Raw genomic sequence first — 23,043 nt, forward strand, 5'->3', positions numbered from 1 at the left:
ATCAGGCTCACATTTACCTCCCCCTGATGCCACTGTCCAGACCTTCAGTGGAAACTGGAACAATGCCACAGCATTATTTCCAGTGTAAACGGGAGCTCTTTAATTGTTAGCCGTGTCCCTCGGCTCGTGGTGAACGTAAGCGTACTGGCTTTTATCTGTGAGTAACATCACGCTCGACCATGGCTCCTCCTCAATGAAGTTTTATTCATGCGCTTTCTTGGTCACTGCAGGGAGAGTTTTCTGGTTTTCTGTGATTCACAGCAAGTGAACTTTATCTTTTTATTCATAAAATTCCCAACTGATCAGACATTAATGCCTCATTCCTGCCACTAGCCTCCCCAGGAGGCTCATGTGCCAAAAAAAGACTTGGAGCTGGCTGACAAGTCATTTCCTCATTTGCAGTCACTCCAGATTTACTCAGCTACCAGCCACCCCCACAATGAGCATTGTTCCCGTTGGAATGGGAGCAGGATTATCTGTGTTTTTTTCTGTTCTGTGTTACGGGTTTAAGCCTGCCAGGTGTTGAACCTTAATTTCTGCAGAAGCTGTCAATGAATTCTGACTTTTGTTGTATGACTGCACGATGTTGTGACACAGGGATCTCCTACATGCTGGAAGCGTTAACCCCTTTCGAACCTTAATCTGCAGCAGATGGCCGCGGCCCACGACTAAGGTTTATTACTACTCCAGCATATCAAGGAAAGGATGCAGAACGCATTAGGTAAGACCTAATGTAGACACTAGAGTCCCAGATAGTGATCAAGAACGCTTTGCTCCTCAGGTATCGAAATCTCCCTACGCACTTCAGTGTTTGGCCTCAGGATTCCCAAGGTCCACAGGTGCAGGAACATGCAGAGAGGCGTGCCACCAATACCAGACAGGTAGCACCAACAGATGTGACACCCTGCTGCAGGACGAGGCAAAGTCAGCCCTTCTCTTCCCAAGTCTTGGGAGGGATCTGCTCCTTAGATGTGCTCAGAGCTCACAGATCTGAAAGGTAGCCACCCTCTCTGTTATATGGAGGCCCAGGGAAAGGAGGATGCCAGAATTCTTAAAAGTAGCATAGCAATTATATACCCATAGGTATTAAACTTGAAAGACCCCATCTGCTCTCCTGGTGGTTAGAAGCCATCTATAAAAGCTTGCACATGCCTCCTGTTGAAGCTGGGACACAGTCAGCTAGACTGCAAGGTTATTAGGGTCAAAGAAGATCTGGAGGCAGCCTTAGGATAAGTGACTTCTTTTGCCACATAGGTCGCAGAAGCAATATGCCCATTTTAAGGATGCTCAAGCCAGAAATGCATAGCCAACATGACATAACAGTGCTACTGGTACTTACCATTGCCATCACACTGTTTTATGGAGTTTTGTGATCATGCGTTTTGTTTAAATGAAATTTTCTAAGCATTTTGTCTGCGGATAAAAGCCTTAAGATGCAAACCCTAAAGAGCTGATTGCCAAAAGGCAAACAAAAATAACTTGTGTAATTATTTTTTAAATCTCGAGATTTTTTTTTTTTTTCAGCCCGCATCATGTTTTTTTAATTGCTTGGGGTTTGCGATGCTGCAAGCGCTGAAAAAAAAAGAAAAGTCGCAGAGCTGATTAAAGTAACCTTGAGTTATGCACTCAGTTTGCTAGTAGGGACATAAACCCTGCGTCTTTATGCATCTGAAGGTCCAGCTCCTTCCTACCCGCTGCGTTGTGCACTGGTCTGTTTCAGTACAGCCTATAACACAGACGCGCGGGAAAAAACCTGCACGGTTCTCCCAATCTCTGGCAGAATTACCCAAAGGAAGAGCTTGGTGTAGTGATCTGAGCGAGGCTGCATAGTGTCAGTCATTTGAGCAATTGGCCCCTGGTCTTATCCTTAGCACATACTTAACACATCTTGCCAAATTATGCGGTTGCTTAGTAATGTGAACAAATATCCCCTGGAGATTCAATAACCAAACTCATTATCACTTGTCATGTAGGCCAGGAACTGAATCCAGATCTCCAGGAGTGAATGACTGGTGTGTTAACCTAGTCTCCTACTGCTAAAATAGCAGAGTGAATATGTGCAAAGTCAGCCCCACACAGTGGGTAAAAATATGCCCTCAGTAAAAACACAGAGACGCGCTATTAAAAATGATTCTCACTACATAGATTCTATTATCCAAGATAAGAAGGGGGGAATTTAGCATTTGTTAATGTTTCGGTTAAAGACATAAACAAAGACTTATTTTTTAATTATTATTTATTTTTGGTCTTGCAAACTAAGCAATGTAGCTGCTGTGGTTTAAATGTTACAGAGGAAGAGGCTGTTGAATGTGTCATCTTAGGAGGTCACTGCATCACTTTGAAAACAGGGTCTCATTCCAGTGAGCCTATAGCACTCACCACAACTTTGGGCAGAGGCACCTAAGCTTGCTCCAGGCAAGCTAATTTGCAGCACGATAACCCCACCAGCAGGGCTCATCACAACTGTGGGGACATCTCCCTAGGATCCAAGCTTGTATCCTGGTCAGAAACACACTGTTTTGTGGGGATGTACCAGCTCCTCTGTGACTAGCGAGATGCACACTATAAAGATGTGATCTGAAATTTTTGCAAAGTACTGTGTCTCCTGCTCATCAGCAGGTTCCTTCTGGTTCATCAGGAAAATGCAGAGAGTCAGCCAGTTTGCTTAACAATGATTTTGGCAGTGAATTCAATATTTGTAGATCTGCATACTGAATACATATGCTGTTGGCTATAAAGATACCACATTTTTCACTCATAAGCAATCCCAGCTGCATATATGGTTTGGAGACTTTTTTTTTTTTTTAATTTTTATTCTAGAGTAAATTTCAGACCAGCTGCTCAGCGTACAAATGCAAGTTGTTTTAATTCTTGTAGATAATGTATGCATATCAGGCCCTGCATGTGTGTGTGCACTCATAATGATGGGAGTTCACAGGCGTTGCAGAGATTGATAATTTGGTCTGATCAAGGTCAATACTGGCAAACATGGAAGGTAACATCTTAAGCTGCTCTTGCCCTTTCATGTAATATCTGCCCAAGGGTAAAATGGGCTTGATTTCCTACAAGCAGCATTTCCTGTCACTTCCTCTGGACATCATTAACACAGATTAATTGTTTTCTAGGTTTCAGTCCACAGGACCTTTCCACTGTCATCAGCACTTTTCAACTTCTAGTGGAATTACTTTGTCCAAAAGCAAGTTTTCCAAGTTTCTTAACACTTTTAATATTAAAATATCCAACAACTGCTTTAATGGAGATGCCATCTTCTCAGTATGATGTTTTGGAATTGAGTTTTATTTTTCCCTCTTTTTGTTCTGTTGAGAAATGTTAAATTTTCATCTATTTAACACATCATTTCCCCTTTTTGACCTGTGTGAGAAGAGACTGATCTGGTAGCTACAGGGTCTCACTAGCTGAACAGTCTTCCTACCTATCTGGGGATTTTTACAGTTATCAGGTTCTTGCAGGGGTAATGGCATGTTCAGCGCTGTAGAAGTATGCATCGTTATGTATTTGCTGCACTGGGTTGACCAAAGGGATTTTAAAGATACTGCCACACTTCGTTACGCTTACCTTGTCTTGATCTCATGCTGCAGCACTTTTGCAAGTTGCAGGAAAAAGCTTCTGGGGTGTGCTGGCATTCTTGCAGAGAATGGGCGTTGGCCAAATCTAGAGCCAAGACACAGGTCAGGGTGCACTGAGGCTCACGGTCATACCAAGTGACTGCTTGGTGTGTCTTCCCCTTGTGCTCCAGGTAACAGCACTCCTTAGATTTGCGGTCAGAAAGAAACTTTCTCCCTCACTCAGGTTGCAGAGTACTTAGGTGATGTGTTTTCTAGCCTTTCTTGGTAGCAGAGCGTGGTCCTCTTACCTTTCTCATGTTGTAAGCAAGCCCTCTTACCAATCTTTGATGAACTCCTGTCCTTCATCAGGAGCAAAGATGTTGGCAGTGCTTTTGCTCTCTCCTGGTCCTTTCATTTACTGCATGACAGTTACAGCTTCTGGTCATTCTTACTTGGGTTTAAGCTCTTGAGAGGGTTTTGGGAAGTGCTTTGTTGCCTGTGGTGAATTAGAGCATGTGGAAAAAATGTCTGAGAACCTGAGGACTACGTATCTATTGCAATGTTTCTTTTTGATTGCAGATGGCTAGACTCAGTGGTCCAGTGATCTCAAAGGGGTCTCTGTCCATCAGTTCTTGATTTTTCTCAGACTTGCCCCGATTCTGGATTTGCTCATACTTGGTTTATTCCAGCCTGTACTGTTAGGCAATTACAGCTGAGTTATTGTTGTGCTGTAATGGACCGATGCATAATTTCTGAGCACAGGCATAATCTTTCAAATTCTGACTCCATTCAAACCAGGATATGGACAGTTCTGTCGCTGAGGTTTTGGCAGGCAGAGGGATGAGGTGGTGAAAAGAAAGCACTGGCATAGTATGGAAATTAAACTCCCTTTCTTTGAAGTTCAGCAGAGAAATTCCCATCTGCTCAAGTGAGGGATCCAGTGCTCATTCTCAGACTTGGAGCTATCTAACACTTACTGTCATACTGAAGCTCTGGTTTTAGGGTAGGGCTGTGCCTATATAGCCCCTCCAGGGGATGCTGATGAAAAAGGAGGTGAGACACCTGCAAACAGTTGTGACAACTTTGAGCTTCCAGGGGTTATGTACGGAGTTAAGTATTGCTCTGCAAAAATATAAATGCACTCTGAAAAAGACTACATCCTGCATTACCATTCCAGAATACACTGTCCTGAAATGGTCACCAGTGCTGACCACACAGAGAAAATAGTTAGGGCAGGCTGGGATCCTGAAGGGTCAGCCTGGTGAAGGAGGTGAGAGGTGAAGGAGGTGTGCTGAATTAGCTGCTAGGCGAGTGGTGAGGACAGGAGTATGTCTTTCTTCTGCCCCTCTCAGAGGCCAAAGCATCTTCTTCCTAATCCTTTCCTGAAGTTAGGTGTCTAATATCTCTCTTTGAAAGTCAAAATGCTCTTCAGTCTGATGATATGTCTAGAAGAGAAACCGATGCTCCTGTTTTATACAATATCCCAGCGATTATAGCATTAGCCTGAGGTAGAGGCACAGGAGTTCAATTCTATTCTGAAGGGATTCAAAAATATACAGAAGATGAATAAGGAATAAAAATGTATACACCAGCACTATTTTTGCTCTGTTGTTAAGTCTTTTTTATTTGCTAATATGCCGTGTATCTAATTGGAAGCCATTTCTTTATCAGCTGTGAAAACTATTCCAGTAAAAACTGTTCACTCCACCAAGTTAGACAGTCATCTTCTTAAACATGGAAAATAAATGCCCAGACATCCCATTATTATTGCTTTGAATTATTTATAGCATGTAGCATTTTACAAGTCATTCTAAAGGCAAATGCATCCCATATTTTAGATGTTACTAGGTGGTAAAAGGTGCACGCAATGCAGTATAGGATCACTGTCACGGAACTGCCCCTGGTGTCACTTGCCATGGAAGGTGATGGTGCCATGACAGCAGTGACAATCACGAGTACCATCATTATGGTCAGTGGGGGAGCTCTTGATTTATTTACATTCATGTAAGCAAAGTCAGAAGCAGGCCTTGGAAAACATAAAGGTCATTGCATCTAGTCATGAGTAGCTGCAGTTTTCAAAATTAGTGTACAGCTTTGCGATATGAGATTTATAAGCTGGCTTTATATTAATAGCAAATAAATGTGAAGTATTTCCCCCTTTGAGGTTTTCAGCTCTATCTTTTCTTACAGGAAAACAGGGGCATTGACCTTGTCGTGCAGCTTTGTTGGTGTCAGGTGCAGGTGCTGATGATACAGAAGTGTAACTGGGGCAAGAGTTCAGTGCTGGCTGCACCTGGACAGCAAGGGGAAGGAAGCCGAGCTGCTGCCATGTGTGTGACCCATGCAGAGGGGTTAGCGAGCAGCGCACCGTATCCTATAGCACAGAGCTTGTGGGGTTGTGGCTTCCGAAATCTCTGGAGTTGAGCATGTCTGCAGGTTTGACCATGCTCTGTGGAAACACATCCTTAGATGATAGAGGAATATGTCAAATAATGTCAATAGCATGCTAAGATGGATTGCAAAACGCAGACATCTGATTGAGAGCGTAACAAGTCATCTGATTCACTTTACCTTGGAGAAGAGGCAATCCTAAAAACAAATGTTCAGGCTGTAGTGGCAGAGACCTTAACACTCAGACAGCAGTGCTGCTGCCTAATCACTTGTTTGCATCCTTGCAGATTATGGGGATTTTGTTCTAGCTGATTTTTTTTTTTGATTTTTTTTTTTAACCTCATTAGCACCAGTGCTTAACATTGGGCAGTATACTCTCCAGGTTAGCCAGAAATTCAAACACTTCAGTCATTAATATCTGTGTACTGTGTCAGAGGGCTAGTGGCATCATGAGCCTTTTTTTTTTTTTTCCTTTCCTAAGGACATTCTTCACCCAAATCAATGACTGGTGATTATCCAGTCTAGATCAGGATTCTATTATGAGAGGCAGAGGACATTCTTTTGACTTCTGATGAAATGTATGTAGCAATAATAGCCATACAGAGGAGGGAAACGTAGCACAAGCATCCTGTGTGCATCACTTTAATTAGAAACCACGCAGAGTTCAAAATCCGCCGTGCTTCCAAACATGTGTAGCCTTCATTTTAATCATGCCTCAGAGTGCAGAAGGAAGTATCAATTACGTTCAGTGTGAGAGAAACTTCTGGGAAGTAGGTGCAGGAAATTATTTTTTTTGGCGGTGTTATTATTATTATTATGCAGAGGGACAGCACTTTGAAAGCATTAACCTGAAAAGGCACCAAGGAGCCCCGTAGTATGTCAGCAGCAGTCAAAGCTCCAAAAGATCCTTGAGGCATAACTGTGACCCATATTCTGCAGATAATCAACTTTCCTCCCCCCTAAGGGGATTCAGGAGGATGACATAAAAGTGTGATTTGCATTCTGAAGCCTTGTATCTTCCTTGATGTTTTCCTTGTCTGCTCCGACTACTGTTACTCCGTAACATCAAAACACACAGGGGTTTGTTGGAGGAGCTCAGCTGCTCTTAATGGGAGCCTTGCACGATGGGGGACCCTTCCTGCTGCAGAGGAGACAACACCTGGAGGCGCTGGGGTGCGAGATGCTTTCTGGCCTCCTCTGCACAGTGAGGCCACGGTCCCACTGCCCAGTGCTGATCAAAGCAGGAGCTGATTAAAGTCCTTTCGGCTGTAAGCTGGCTCGTGTGCGTTTGCGGGAAGGTGCCTGTCTGTGCTGTCAGCATGATTTGGGCTTGAAAGTGATTCCTAATCGTCTTTGTGAAGGGAGCGCGTGTCGGTGGATTGCAGCTAATGAATCATTTCAGGGCGAGGGACCTGGATGGGAGGACAAAGCTGTCAGGTGCTGCAGGGGCAAGGTGCAGGGGGGCAGGGAGCGGGCAGGTATCTCCCCAGAAAAGGTCTTTTTCAAGGGAAATAATAATAACCACAGTGTCCCTTTCAATAAACAAAGCTGCAACTCCGTGATTTAAAAAGCATGGGGTTTTCATACTTAATGGATACCAGATATTTTAATATTACTAACCGCAGCAAACAGGGGGGAAATAATCTCCCTTAAATTCCTGGCAAGGGGGTTGGCGCGTTCGTTCCTTGGGACGACCTGAGCATGGTGGGACCCGATGTGCTCTTGCTTGAGAAGGTCCCTGACAGCGGAGGGACGAGGAGGCTGCTCACACAGATGTGGATGAGCTAACTCCTCTCCCGCTGACACCGAGCCAAGAATGTTTCAGCGTTAGCATCTCCTGATGCAATTTCTTCTCACAAAGCCTGCCTTGGTGCAAAAGAAACCTCCGCGATTTTAATGTAACCGTGAAAAAAAGAGCCGTAGCGGGTTTTGTGTAACAGGATTTGTGTGGGCTGTTGGTAAGGGTACGCTATTGATAAATAAGATTCAGTTGTAAATATTCTCTGGTGACATGGGAATTTATCCACCTATTGAAGTGTACAACCGAGCTACCAAGGAAACATGTTCTTTAGCTCCACTGTGTATGCAGCCAGTGGCGCATTCATCAAATGCCCTGTCAAGCCAGTGAAGGCCCTGTTCAGGTAATACAGTATTTATGAAACTGTTAATACCACTTCAGAAAGTCCTCACAGAGCATGTATTTTAAAGCTGCCTTACAAAAACTTGGGGTAAGAGGAAAGTAGAGGATGTATTTTTGGCTTTGTAGTGCAGGACTCCTCTCTGTGAAGAAAATACAGCAGAAAGAGTCAGATCCTGGGCACCACACCTGTTTATCATAAAGCAGCATCGGGCTTTCAATAGGAATTTCTGTTCCTTCCCTTCATCTGAAGTAAGAGTTAAAGCTGCTTTCCCATTTTTTCATCTCATTGCCATATTGTCATATTAGAGGGTTTTTGTGGCCATTTGTCTTCCCCAGCCTTTCCCTTATGTATGCCCTGGTAGCCCTGCAGTGGCCCTACTTGCTGCCCTATAAACCCATCCCAGGTCCACCCTTCAGACCTTGTAATACTGACACCCTCGGAAACTTCTCAGACCCTACCGTGGCTCCTGATCAACCCTGTTTTACCTCAGAAGGATTTTTAAAAATCATTTGTTTTTACGTTTTTAGGGTTTGTTTTGCATTCTGCTGCCAGCAGACTCCCCTTAGCTGTCACACAGGCTGTTTGGGTGCTGGAGCCTGTGAGCCGAGGCTGATGAAGTGGCTTGCGTCATTTCAGCCGCTGATTTTCTTGATTTTTGGTGATTGAAATGATAGCAGGAGCTTTTGCGCAACCCTCAAGTTAACGCGAAGCGGGTGAGGTAGAGAAGAGAAAGATTTTCCTGGTGTGCATGTATTTATGTTAAAAAACCTGAGGCCCGTTCCCGACCCGCAGCAGGCCCGGTGAGATTTCGCCGGAGTGGGGCTCCCTCTGTTGAGCTCTGGGAGCTTCGCCAGATGGAAAATGCCTTCCTCTGCACCACAGCTGCCTGCTCCTGTCTGGGGCAGCTCCATCTCCAGGCCTTTCCGTACCCCTCTCCCCTTCCAGTGGTCCTGGCAAAGCGGGGCGTGTGAGCGGTGTGTCCCAGCCCGGTGTCTGTCAGGAGGGAACCCAGCTCCGAGGGGCTGCAGCAGAGCTGGACCATGAAGTCCTCTGTGGGGCGGAGGTGGGAGAGGGTTGCTGCCGAGGAAACGGTTGAGTCACAAGGCAGGGAGCCAAGAAGAACGACGTGGAAAGGCTGGAAAGCAAACCGAAGGTATCGGGCTGGGTGGCAAAGTTACAAAGGCACCACTGGAAAATGTAAGCTGTCCCGTGCTTTGTCAGCTTCCACCAGGAAAGATCAAATAAAGCAGTTGCAGCAGAGTTGCGTGCTATGGGCTTTCAGGCAACACTTTTAGAATTTTCTCCACAATGTTGGTTTTTTTTCCTTGCAGTGACCTACGGCATAAAGAATTGTGTAAAATTCCAAGGCAGTAAATGCTGCCGTTGTGGAGGTGAAGGAGCCTGAAAAAACATACGACTCTCGAAGCTGCACGGCAGCCTGACTTTTAACTCCTTTCATTTACCAAAAGAAACCGGCCAGGGCCAGGCTCTGGCAGGCAGCTGGGAAAACCAGCTTGTGGTCCTGCCTGAAGCAGTGTCATCTGGGGAGCGATCAGCGTGAGATTTCGTGTTTGTTTAAAGGATTTAAGGCACACCTTGAGCGGAGAACACAAGCAGCCTTAAATATGGAGCTGCCGTAGTGCCTTGAATAGACGGTTTTGGTTTGTGTTTTGCTGTAGCCTCAGGGGAGCTTCGCTTTGTTTTATAGCATCTCTGCTCTCCGGCAGGCTATACATATCCAACTTTGGTGTCTTTTCTCTTCGACCTGCCCAAGCACCACACTGCAGTGAGGTTGCCTGTTAAGTCACAGCAGCAGGTTTCTTTCTGGTGTTTGCTTCCTCCTGCATTAACCCACCGCCAGTTGCTGCGTTCCTCCCCAAGGACGCGTGGTGGCCAGTGCCCGGGGGAGGCAGTCAGCCCCAGCGCTGCCGGTCTCGTGGTCACGCTTTGTGCTTGTTCTGAGTGTCCTCCCAGCTGTCATCCAGGCTTGCTCAGACCAGCTTCTGCTCTGAACTGCCGGCATGTAGCACTCCTTCCTTACACCAGGACTTGGGTGCAGGTTGATAGGGTAAGATATAGGATTTGGTGACAGTTTTCTGCCTGAAAGGTAAAAGCAGTCCACAGACTGTACCTAGGCTTTGCAAAGGCTATCACCAGCATGTGAAAAATCACAAAATATTTTCCTTGGTAGAAGCTGCCAGCCATTCAGCTTTGTTTCAGAGGAGATTACACGTAAGATAAAGCTCTATACTGCATTGGAATTTTCTATACATCCATGCTGCTTCATCAAGATTAAGTGGATTAAAGTGATTTAACTGAAAACAGAATCGGACCTACAATGCCAGCACTGTGTTGACAGTACAACTTCTTAAGGAACACAGAATCTGGAAAGTTTCAGGTTTTGCAGAGCATGAGAGACTTTGTTCTGACACGGTTAAACAGCTGGCTGATGTTACCCACAGATCCTCTGAGCAGCAATAGCTGCGAGTGCACTGCTAGAAATCTAACCTGACCCTCGTAATCACATGGTGTTTAACAGAAGTGCACGTAGTTTGAAAAGACTTCACTTTAAACAATGCGTTACTAGGCAAAAGAGATCTTTGGATGTGTAAATATTGATAGATACTGAGTGATTGGCCGAAATAGCGTGAGATGTGCAGGACGTGTGAAGTTATTCTAGCTGTGCTTGTGAAATTAGATGAGCTCAGCACAGGACACTCTTGCAGGCAAGTTTTTAAACTTCCTAAGAGAGATGGTGCTGCATCATAAAAACTGAGCTCTTATTTTGGTAAAGCAGAGGATCCTAAACGTACCTATTCGACAAGCTGTGCAACGGAAAGCCTGCTGTTCCTTTCTCAGTTGTGCTGCAGGCATTGACTGTGTTTGCCAAGGAAAAGTCTGAAAGATTGTTGACTCTTGGTGTATACCAAGGTGGGCCTTATAAGGTAAAATGCAAGTTGGGCCGGCTTGCTGTATAAACTACAAAACAACCATGAAGATGCTGTTCTCTTTAAAAAGCAGAGTTTGTTCTGTTAACACATTGCTAAAGAAGACTAAAACCGTCCTTTGCTCTTCTGGTGCAGTGATCATTGCTTTCCCGTTCTTTGGTTTAGCTGATGGGCTAGGGTGGTTTCATTTTATCTCAAACTGCTGAGCGTTTACCATGGTATCTTCATGCTAACTGCAAAAAACACTCCTCGAAATGAGAGAGAGGTTCCTACACTGTCTGAGCACTTCTCTGAGTATGAAGACAACCCTCGAAGCGTTCCCAAGACCTCCCAGCACCTTTGAATAGTTTCAGAGAAGCATTTCACCTCCTGCTGTAGGTAGGAGCTGTGCCTAGTGCCCACGTGCGTGTTGTCTGCATGTGTCCTCAGATGTCACAGGGACTGCAGTGCTCTGCAGCATCATCAGCCAGGATCAGGGCCTAAAGGTTTATGACTAAGTCCTTGGTTAAAGGAAACAGCAGGGCTTTAATTAAGAAGTTTTATTTGTATCGTGATTTATTAATAATAATCACAGTAAATATGCATGATGCTGCACAGGGTATATAAAGGATTACACTCAGCTTTCATTCTTCATGGTGCTGCTTTTATCGTCAGCTTAACTACTTTTCTTCACAAAGATGATTTTTTAAGGGTTGTACCTTCAAATTGTGGTTTTCAGGCTCTTACCAATGGTTCACACTGAGCTGACATTGCTGGTTTTCCTCTTTGCTACTTTGTGCAAAGAGGAAAAGATTAGATTCTCTTTGATTAATTTTCCTATTACTAACGTTGTGTGAAAGTAAGTGAGGCAGTGTCACGGGCACGATCTGTCAAGTCAGGTGACCCGGGGGCAATAGTCATATGTAAGACAAACCATCTTATTCAAAACATTTTAAGAGTCTTTGCTGTGAGACATAGTGATGGTTTGTGATCAGTCATCCTGAAAGCTCCTCCAGAAGCCACTTAAAACTCTGTGGGTCACAGATGTTATGGTGGTAACATTGGTTATACCTGCACTAGCTGAAGTCTGCTCTAGCCCCCTTGGTTTTTTCAGTTCATTGCATTCTCATTGCTTTCTGCCCTGTTTACAGAATCACAGGGTGGCTGAGGCTGTCAGGGCCCTCTGGAGGCCACCAGGCCCAAGCCCTGCCCCAGCAGGGCCACCCAGCGCAGGCTGCCCAGGCCCATCTCCAGGCGGCTTTGGAAGGCCTCCAAGGAGGAGACCCCACAGCCTCTCTGGGCAGCCTGTGCCAGGGCTCCTCACCCGCACAGCACAGAAGTGCTCCTGGGGCTCAGAGGGAGCCTCCTGGGGGCCAGTTTGTGCCCAGGGCCTCTGGTCCTGGCCCTGGGCACCACTGACAAGAGCGTGGCTCTGTCCTCTCCGCAGCCTCCCCTCAAGTATTTATAGACATTGATATCTAAAATCTGTGAAGCAGGGGCAGAGGTGCATGTGCTACAAATTGTCATGTTGTCCATGGAACAGCTGCAGAGATTGCAAGTGAGCTTGGACAAGCCGGTTAATACTTCCCATGCCTTTCACTCCCCCTGCTTCTCCTCCCATGCCTTCCCTGCCTCATTTTCTGTATCCAAAAAGGAGATAGAAGTTCTTGTCATGTTCTGGTGCTCCCCATTTGCAGAAGCAGCAGAAGGGATTAGTGCCCTGTCCAGCCTATGAGCAAGATCTTTCCCTGAATGGTGCGTGGTTTCTGTGGTTAAGGGCAATGGTCTGGGATTTAGGAGATTTAGTTCAATTCTGAACTCAGCCACAAAGTCCCCATGTGTCTGTAGGCTACTAAGTGAGATGTGTCACTCTTGAAAGATGCTAAACCAACAGTGACTGTAGGTGGCACAGAGAGGATGGGTCGGTGGGGTTGATGGCAAGGAGCAAGGGGACAGTGCCTGGTCCCTGCTGCCCCACTGCCTTGTCCCATGCCCAGCCTGGCAGGGAAAGCTGCCGCCACCATTGTGACTGATCTGTTTGTTGTACTTAGTGCTGGCTGCTCTGGACTCTCCACCACAGTCCCAATCCTCTCCACCAGAGCTGAGGTGATTTTCTCTGCATGGCAGGAGACCACGTGCTTATGTGTCCACCCAACCTGCTCATGGGGAGCTTCCAACTCATCGGAAGGCAGAAACAGTCCCATGTGTCGCCACCGAACCTCTGTGTCGACTCAGATTTGTGTGATGCTTCAGACTAAATGAGGCAAAAAATTAACAATATGTATTTTAATTATCATTTATGTCTTATACTAGTGGTTTGTGTTTAATTATAGATTACCACTCAGATGCGCATGCATTTCATGACTTTTTTCCTTTCTGTCTCTTTTCTTCTGCATGGGCCTTTGATTTGTTTTGAAGTTTACACTTGGTGATAATTCCTGAAAGTGATAAATGCGCATTCATTCACTTGGAGGAACAGACTTCATAAATGTATTTGGAGGGCAGGGGATATGGAGATGTTGGAGAAATTTGAAGAACTCCACCAAGTAACATACCAGTGTATTTTGCTAAAATGGCTATGAAGTTTAGTCAAAAAAAATGTTCTGCCCCTGGTAGTGCTGCTACCAGGCTGTTACAGTAGCGTGCTCTGGGGCTCTTTGGTTTCACCCACTGGTGCTTTACCACTAGCTTTGGCTATGAATGAGACCCACAGAGAGGCAGCAGAAGGGCTGAGCTTTCCCTTCTTTGCACTGCTCGAGACACACAAGGGAAGCTACCCTGCAACATCAGCGTGGCTTTCACATGGCAGAAAAACATTCTTCTGCTCAACTTTTATGGGTTTCAGGAACCTGAACACCGACTTGGTCTGAGCAGAGACTGAGAGCTGCAAGGCACTCTCATTTCCACATGCTGGGTCGTAGCATTTCTGTCCAGGCTTGGTAGCCCGAGGCCTTGCCCCTTTGTATTTTGTTTTTGAATGCTTACATAATGCAATGTACTGGTGCCGAGGGTTGGTTTATTTCTCAAAGAGTGTGAAGTAGGAAAAGCACATTTTCTAGGCACCTGCACTAATCTTGGGCAAGTGTCCCTTATTCTGAATAGTGGCCACCTTTATCAGGTATCAGGTGCAGAAGCTGGCAGGCTTGGAGCTCATGTCGTTTTCAAGCATGTTGAGAAAACCTCTCTTTTCTGTAACTTCTGAAAACTCAAGACCTTCTCTACCTGTGCAGCTCACACTCTACAAAGCTTTCTACTGGGAGAATTTATTGGAAACAAGCGCGTTTGTGGGTTTTTTTCTCGCTTCCCTTTGTTCTTCGGGATATGTAATGAAAAATTCTCCAGCGTTGCCACTTAATTGCTTCATGGCTGTTGTTTGTCAATTTGCCAGCAGGTTTCTGCTTAACTGCTGCCATTTGACATTGCTGAAACACAAATGCAGAATGATTGAGTTGCCAACATATCATTAAGTCTTCTGCAAGCGGGGTTTTCAGCATATTAACGCTTCAGGCTTTTACGTCAGTATTGATTGCTGAAAGAGAAAAGAAACCTTTGGCAGAATTCAGCACTGTGCCAACGAGCATTTTCTGGCAGGGAAATAGAAACTGGCCCTTGCCATTGACTGTGACTTCATCCCTTCCTTCCTTCCTTCCTTTCTTTCTTGCGTTCTTCATTTCCATACACGCCCACAAAGAGTATTGAAATTTAATGGGCATCCTAGCTGAATTCCAGTGAACCTAACCATAAACCAAGGGGGCAAATCGATTTCTTAGCATGCGGTCAGAGATGGGGGCCATTTAATTTGGGAGCCACCGGCTTCCAAACAATCATAGGATCACGCAAAGATTTCTAGGAATGACCCAGCACTTGACGGGGAGCGATGTTACAACTACTGAAGAGCAGCATCAGTCATTTTTCTTCTGTTTCTGAAATGTGCTTAATGATCCCTCCTTTCAGGTGAGGAGGCACTTTCTGAATCCAGTCTGCCAGGCACATATGGATTAACCAAAAGCAGGAATGATAATAGCGAAACACCTCAAAATTGCTGCTAAGGGATCAGAATTCATTGAAACAAAATAAAATATTCATTGACTGAAAGTCCGCTGAAATCTGGACCTTTTGGCCAGAAAAATATCACTGAGAAAGCTTCAAGGGTTTATTTTGTTTTTCTTCAGTAACTGCGATGTTGAATTCCTTTCCAAGATTGATTGGTGCATGCACTTAGAGCTTTAGAAAGGGAAAAGCAGCTTTATTTGAAAACATTTAGAGGACTGTTATTTTCACCTCTGCCTGGGCAGAGGTAAACACAAGCTTTACCCGGGGTGTGTAAATCAAAATGAGTACTTCTGGCCTTACAGAAAGACTGGGAAAGGTCTCAATTATAGCTATTTTTCAATGGGAGGGTATCTTTTTCACTAACCAACATTTTTATTTAAAAAAAAAAAACCAACTTTACAGATTATTATTTTTTTATTTTTTAAAAACTGTGGCTCAGAATTAGAAAAGCTCTAGCTGATAATGGAAACATTTCATTTCACAAGCACCTTCTCACTGGTAGTTGTAGTTTCAGTATCTTATGTTCAGCCCTTGTCTGTGCAGGACAGTCCGCAGCCAGAAGATGTGGTCCATAACTAAAGCCATAGAAAAAAAACCAGGAACACGAGCACCTAAACTGCAAATTCCTGGGGATGCCCTGTTAGGTTTTCAAAAAATAAAATAAAATAAAAAATGCCAGATTTCAGATCAAAATTGTTGTGCTGCAGTTAGTTTGCTTTCCTTAAAAGCCTTCTTTTTTTTTTTTTTTCCCCATCAGATTAAGGAATAAAAAGCACCTGAATAATTTTCCAGCCAGCTCAATTAATTAGATAAAAAGCCCAGCACGCGTTGCGTGAGGATTTCATTGGTGACATGCGAGACCAAATAAAATCTGGTTTCTTTTTCCATGCCCCTGGGGGCTGTGCATTTTTAACGCAGCAGAAATGAGGCTTGGGAAGAGAAAGGGGTTAAAAAGTAAAGAAAGCGATTTGACCTTGCTTTGCTACGGAGATCTCCATAGAGGAAGGCCCCGTCTTGGGCAGGTGATCCGGAGCGTGCTTGCCAGGCTCGCGCCTGGATCAGCAGTGGTTCAGTGCACACCTGGCAGAAGTCTTGCTCCGTGCTTGATAAATTGTCTTCTCCCAGCATGAGTTAAGGTAATGAATCTTTTATTTCTAAATTACTACAAAGCTCCATAGCCTTTCTTTCAGCTTAATATTTTTTTTCTAGTTTCAAATTGGTAATGCAGTCCATGCCTTGGCCTAAGCAGCTTGGTGGTATCGTATGCGTAATTTTAAAATGCTGGGAAGAGAAGCAAAGCTTTGGTGTCAAGGGAAATAACCATCCTGGCAGAGAGAAGAAATATCAGTAGGATGCTGCCACTGATTTGGCAGAGGCCGCCTGGTGCATGTTTTGTTAGCTGGCTGTTGATTTTTTCTGTGTTTTTTTTTTTTTACTTTTTTCTTTTTGTTATGTTTGAACGTGCTTCCAAAGTATTGGTCTTTAAGTGGGTGCCTTCATTCGTACACAGCAAAAGCAAAAAGAATACAGAGGGAAACAAGAGGAACAATAAACCAGAGACAGCTGGGGACCCATCTGAATGAAATCAAATCCTCATGCAGGCAGCACAGGTAGCGCTCCGTATGGCTGCGCCCGCCTGACTGGCTCGGTCGCTACATGGCGGACGCAGGCAAGAAGACCTGTTGCACACCCGTTCCGAAACCTGTACAACTACTCGATCCCTTCCTAATAAAAAGAGTGATTTAATGCCTGTGGGTGAAGATAACTTCCTTTTTGGTCAGTGTGGTGTCTGCCCTGCAGCGACCACCTGGCACTGCGGACGGTGGGCTGCTGCTTCTGCTCCTCTGGTGGGACAGTGAGGATGTGGAGCACAAAAACTGCCCCAGGTCTGTTTAATTCTCCCACCGGGGCCCAATAATCCCTCTGCTTGCTGCTTTAACAGAGCTCTAAAAAATTCCTAGCATCGTATTTTCTGTTTGGGATGGAGAAATGGAGTGTTTCTGCCAGGCCATTGCACCTTCTCCCTCATGAAAGCATCATATTGCTCTTCCTATGCATATGAGTATCATCCAGAAGCACAGGCCTAAGAAACACCCTGGGAAATACCAGCGTATTTTACTGAACATACCTTTTAGTTTTTCGTTGTCCCTGTAGGGCACCCTATTCACAGCCAGTGACCAGAGCAGGGAGGAGAGTACTCTAGAGCAGAAAAGCATGTCATTTACGGAATCACATCTCAGAATGAAAGACACTTGAGAAAGGCTGACTTTACAAAACCCCTTTGACGTTCCCTGCCGTACATGCTGCTACACATTTGTGCTGAGTCTGGCAAGCTGACTCTCAGATCAAGCTAAATAAAATAAGAGATGTCACAGGGTAATGCAGCTATGCACTTTTCCCCCGCCAGCGTGGGTCACTCTGCCAACTGCAGAGCTACCTGTCCCCACAGCTCCTCCCCGCACCGTGCCCTTCAGCGGGAAGGGCAGCAAATCCCCAGGGAGGGCAAGGCAAGGGCTGTGTAAGCTGGCAGTCCCCCCAAAACAGCGTCCGTGCGGTCGCAGCCAGGGTGAGACAATCTTGCACCAGGCCAAAGCGAACCCCGGCATGAACTCTTCCCAATGGGGTAGTTTCTGTCGGAATAGGTTTCTGTTTTCTGTCACACCAAAGTATTTAATTTTTAGGCTTGTGCTGTCATTTTTTTAAAGTTTCTTTCATTCTTTTAATGAGAGCGAAAGCCTCAGAGCTGTTTTTAGCTCTAAAAGAAAGATTTGATGCATTCTGCCTATTCCACTTCTCCCCGGGGACATTAATTCATAAGCAACAATGACTATTATAACTGTTTACAGTAGCCCTCAGCGAACAGCAGGAGACTTGGGGATTTTGCAAGAAGTGAGGGTATTTGGTTACAGAATCAGAAGCTAAACTAAATGCTTCAAACTCCAAAGTGTTTGGAATCACTCAAACAAACACCGCGAACAATTTTCGACTTGCCAACTTTCAAACCCGTGCGAGTCTTCAAGCTGGTTTGGTTTAGTTTATCTTGCTGTGCCACAGAAACCAAAGCAACCCTGAAGGTCGAAACGTCTGATGTGTTACCTCTAGGCATGCCAAGCTCTGCTTGTTCAATCACGAAATCCCACTGCCAGAGCACGCTGTGCAAGCGGACAGGAGGTGCTCGATCGTGTGAGAGGTGCTGTGGGTTTGAGCTGAGCTCGAGGAGAACTGCAGAGCCTCTCCGGCACCGCATTGCTGGCTCTGGTGTCTCACCTTCTCCGTCCTGCTACCACACACAATCCTAGTTTTTCTGTAGTATCTGGGGTCTGGTGCTGCGTAGCAGTCAGCTGCAGCCATCAGGGTAGTTTGGTGACAATTGGGTTGTGTCTGGCTCCAAGTGACACTTCTAAAAGGAAACCGTCTCTGGCTGGAGTTTTCTTAAAGCTGTCATATATTTTGTTTTTTTCCAGAGTGCTTCTCAGCTTCCCTACGGCAAAGCTCTCTATACGTATGAGGGAAAAGAGCCCGGCGACCTCAAGTTTAACAAAGGGGACATCATCATCCTGCGGCGGAAGGTGGATGAGAACTGGTACCACGGGGAGCTCAATGGCAACCACGGCTTCTTCCCCGCCAGCTACATCCAGTGCATCAAGCCCCTCCCGCAAGCTCCACCTCAGGGCAAAGCACTTTACGACTTTGAAATAAAGGATAAAGACCAAGACAAGGATTGCCTGACCTTCACCAAGGTAGGGAAACGGGGTTATTTTTTTAACAAAGCCTGTTACTGCAGGGAATGAAGGAGCACTTGTGGTGCTAGCAGCTGTGCCCGAAGCAAGGTGATGCTGGGAGCTGGCGGGGTGGATTTCCTTTGCCAAGCAGGATGCCCCCTCATGCCACGTGCAGAAGGACATCGACATCTCCAGACCTGCAAATCCTCCTCCCCACAGGGGCAGAACCCACTCTCTAGCCCCTGCAGTGCCCCCAGCAAGCCCTGTGGTAGCATCCTTGTGAAATTGCTCCCGTTTTGTCTGAAGGATGCGCCACTGAGATAGCTTGGGCAACGTACCGCACAGTTAACACAAAACACAACAGGTAGAACATAATACCCACTTTCTGAGAACATTTTTTCTGTCTAAAAGGCATATATTTCACCTGCATTAAAGTGTTACGCAGGAACTACCCAATTTCAGAAAAAAATCAAATGGAAATGTGTCCTTTAGTGTTCCTTATTGAAGCAGATGCTTCAGTATTTTGTTTTAAAATGGCATTCAGCTTCAAAATGTACGTTGCATCATACCATATAGCAATTAGCAATTGAAATGCACTATCATCATATATCACAGCATTTCCTATTTCAAGAACACAAACATATTAAAAAGCAGACATTCAAGAAATAGTCTTTGTTTTTTTAAAAAAGCTGAAATGTTTAATAAATTCCATTTGGAATGAGGGAAGACTGAGATATTGTCATTTCCTTTGGATTTAAAATGTCATGTTTCCCCTTTCTCCCCCACCTCCCTTCCTGCCTCCCCCTCCCTCCCTAGCAATTTGTGATGACTTCAGAGGGGCTTCATGGATACCAAAAAACCCATAGTAAAATAAAGCATATCCCCTAATGTTAATTTATGGCACTGAATGCCATGGAGAACCTGCTTATTGTCATTTTCTGTTTTATTTCAGCTGTCTCTGGTTGTTATAGTATCACATAAAGTAATAACAGTTATGCTGGAAATGAATATGAAATAGATGATAAAAATATCCTTCACCGGGGTTTTACTGACCTCCTCTTTTGAGGCTACTTATTATAGCTGAATGAATTATTTGCAGCGTATAATTTTCTCACCAAATGGAACATCTTTTTCACTCATGCAACATTTCTCAGCAGAATGCGATTTCCTAGAATGTATACTTTCTCGTATTTATTTAACAGAAGATTTGTAAGCACTTTTGCTCTATAGCGAGCAAAGTGTTTGCTTGTAAACACTGCAGACCCTGCCACTACCCAGACTCATTTCAGCTGTGAAACTCTGAGAAAATGGGCTGCTTTGTGGGAAGTAGTAGCTCTGCACTAACAGAAAGCCAGGAGTTACCTCTGAGATACTACTAGTAAGTATATTTGCTGGCGTGTTGTTCCCCTTGCCCAGAGGTACAGAGGTGGTTTATCTGAGAAGCACTCTTCCTTGTCTGCCCGAGGTATTCATCGCTTGCTTGATCCAAGCAACTCAGTCGGGATGGCAGAGAGTTGCAGTCTCTTTTGTTCGAGCAGGTCCTTTCTTAGCCGCTTTGGTATCTGGTATGTTTGATGCCATATATAAGTGTCCTCCCTTTACAGCACCTGCCTTTTTGTACTGATAGCTCTCATTTTCTTGGCTGTCCAACGCCATTCCTATAGGCAGCGTTTCTTTCTGCTGTGTAGCTTTAGTCTCAATCCCTCAATTTTCCTTTTTTTCGCCCCTCTTGTTACTCTCTGCATCCTTTTATCCCCGGTGTCTGTGTTTTCCCCAAGGGGGGTTGGTTTCAGTTCTGCTGCTGCTTTCTTCCTTCCACTACGTGCACTGTCACCTTGTAACTGTTTTTATGTCTTGCCTATTGTTCTCTCTGACAGTGAATAATCTATTTTTCATCTCAGGACTTTACCGTCATGTTTTCATTGGTTTTCTCAATGCTAATTTTAGCTGTCACCTGTGCTGGTGAAGGTTCCTGTTTAGCCCAGATTTCAGATCATCTGCTGATGCAGTCAGTTCCTCTGCACAGAGTCACGAGCACTGCCTTGCGGGAGATGCGATTTGTCACTCAGAGTAATAGACATTTGAATGTCTCAGTTTGCGTCTGAAGACGCCGGACCCGATCTCAATTCTATTTACTCTATTTTCTCTTTTCTCAGGTAGGAGAAGTTGCATCAGGACACCATTCATATAAACTATCATAAACTATTTGTGTCCCAAATCTCATTTAATGCTGCCAGACATTTATAAGTGGATTTTATACATAAACATACAATAAAGAAGAAATTGGATTTTATATATAAACATACAGTAAAGAAGAATTTTATTCTGAAGAGAAACTGCAAGGAGAAATCAAACATAGGCATCTGTATCATTATGTTTTGTTACTCGTTTGCTAGACTATGCTTTTTCTCATCCTCTTTGTTACTGTGCAGACAGAATATCTGTCAGTGCAGTAAAAGAAAACAAAGGAAGGATATTTGGGTTTTCCTCTTAGTACTTTTTTCAATATTTAGATGTCCTGTTGTCCCAGAGGTGGACTACAAGGAAATGAAATCTGCTGCACGCTGATCCTCTGCAGAGGGCCTCTACCATTTACCCATTCTCGTCTCCTGTAGGCAGAGCACTCTACGGAGAAAAGGCCAAAGATAAATCAGTGACAATACTTTTGTATGTGTGGTTGTAGGTTTAAAAACGGGAGAGAAAGAGCAACCTGCACCCTGAGCATCCAGGGCAACAAACAAAACTCAGACTTGCTGTTTTCTTACACCATGTGGACTACTCCCTTAGTTCCCTCTCCCAGATTAGCTGTAGGTGAAAGCGGAGGGTCCTGCCTCTGTTTCCTCCTCTTCAGTGTCTACAAGAAAATGAAACACCCCAGATCTGTAGCTTAATGCGTTTTTCCTCAGTGATTAGCAGGGATCAGCCAAACCAAGCACTGAGCAGCTATGTTGCTCTCTGTAATGACTGCCTCCAGCCCTGGGTCCATTTAAATCTGGCAGCTCCTTATTCTCACTAGTGTTTGCTGTCACCACGGGGCATCTCTCTGTACACCTTCGGGATATGCTCATTGAACACAGCTTTCTAATGTCTCCTGAGGTAACACCGCTGTACGAACCTGGGCTCCTGCTGTCTCTGTTTTAAAACATGACCCATCCTTCCTTGGGCTGGGATTTCTGGTACAAAAAGGATTTCAGCTATAGCAATGCAAATCTGGAGTAATCCCATTGCTGTCTGTCTATGTAGTTACTCCAGCCTTAGACAGGGTCCAGATTCAGCCCGATTTTGTTTTGGTGTTTGACCACATTTGTGTGGAGGAGTTCAGGTGGCACTTTGGAGGCTGAGTCCCAGTGGCAGGCGAGTTTCAGACCTGTCAAGGTAGCACGAACTGTTTCCCGTGCCTTATTGCTCATCACGTTTCTAATCCATCAGCCACTTCATTCACTTCCCATCATTTTTGCTCCCAGCCCATAGTGCTGGTTAACAAGTGACGTGACTCTTGTCCTGTACTGGTGCCTGGCTGCAGAGCAGCATCCCCGCCCCTTGGCACGCAGCGCCAGCAGCCTTCGCTTTTCAGAGGGACCGTCATGCTGGTAGATGGCAATGGGGACGCTCACGCCAGCTGGCAAGAGTGGTCGGCAGGAGCACAGAGCACTGCACGGTGCCACCCTGCCAGCACCGGGATCTCCCTGCCGCTCGAGATGGGGTTGTTGTGCAGAGCAGCAGACGCATCTGCTTGGTATCGCTTCGTTAATGGCTGTTAACGACGAGAGTAAAAATCAGGCTGCGAGTCATGGCTGTTGTTGGACGCAATTTTGTGCCGTCTTCTCAGCAAAAGGGTTCATTTCGCTGTCAGTCAGATTGCTTTCTGAGTGATTTATCTTTGCCTCCCTTTCGGATAATGTTATAAGCTGGAAGCGCAGGTCCTACGCGCCTGGAGCAGGGCTGCCCCACGCTGGTGAATAGGGAGAGACTTCAGCAGGTAAAAGGGAGCAAATAATTAGAGACTTTAGGAACAGGCATAAAAAGAGCATGAGTTATCTTTGTCAACCTGCAGTGGATACCATTGGCTTTTGAAACGAGACTTTAGGCTTGGATTCACTTACGCTGCCTGTGAATCAATTTAGTAGATGTGAAATAGTGAAGTTCAGAAAGTTTAAGTGGTATGCCAAGAGATCTGTGGCTCTTTACTGTTCATGATCCTTTAGGGAACCTTTCTAGGAATTTATAGGTAGCACAGTTATCC

At 45.1% G+C, this 23,043-nt stretch overlaps 1 protein-coding gene across 3 annotated transcripts in view; it reads left to right on the forward strand.

The window, feature by feature from the left end:
- Positions 1–23,043, forward strand: part of SH3RF3 (SH3 domain containing ring finger 3) — a 237,302-nt gene that overhangs the window by 131,117 nt on the left and 83,142 nt on the right. For all 3 annotated transcript variants that reach the window (XM_083814690.1, XM_083814689.1, XM_083814688.1), the window contains exon 2: positions 18,543–18,818. In XM_083814690.1, coding sequence (XP_083670816.1) covers positions 18,543–18,818 — 276 coding nt within the window. The remainder of the gene's footprint in view (positions 1–18,542; positions 18,819–23,043) is intronic.

Source organism: Anser anser (assembly GCF_964211835.1).
Source record: "Anser anser genome assembly, chromosome: 1".
Classification (NCBI taxonomy): domain Eukaryota; kingdom Metazoa; phylum Chordata; class Aves; order Anseriformes; family Anatidae; genus Anser; species Anser anser.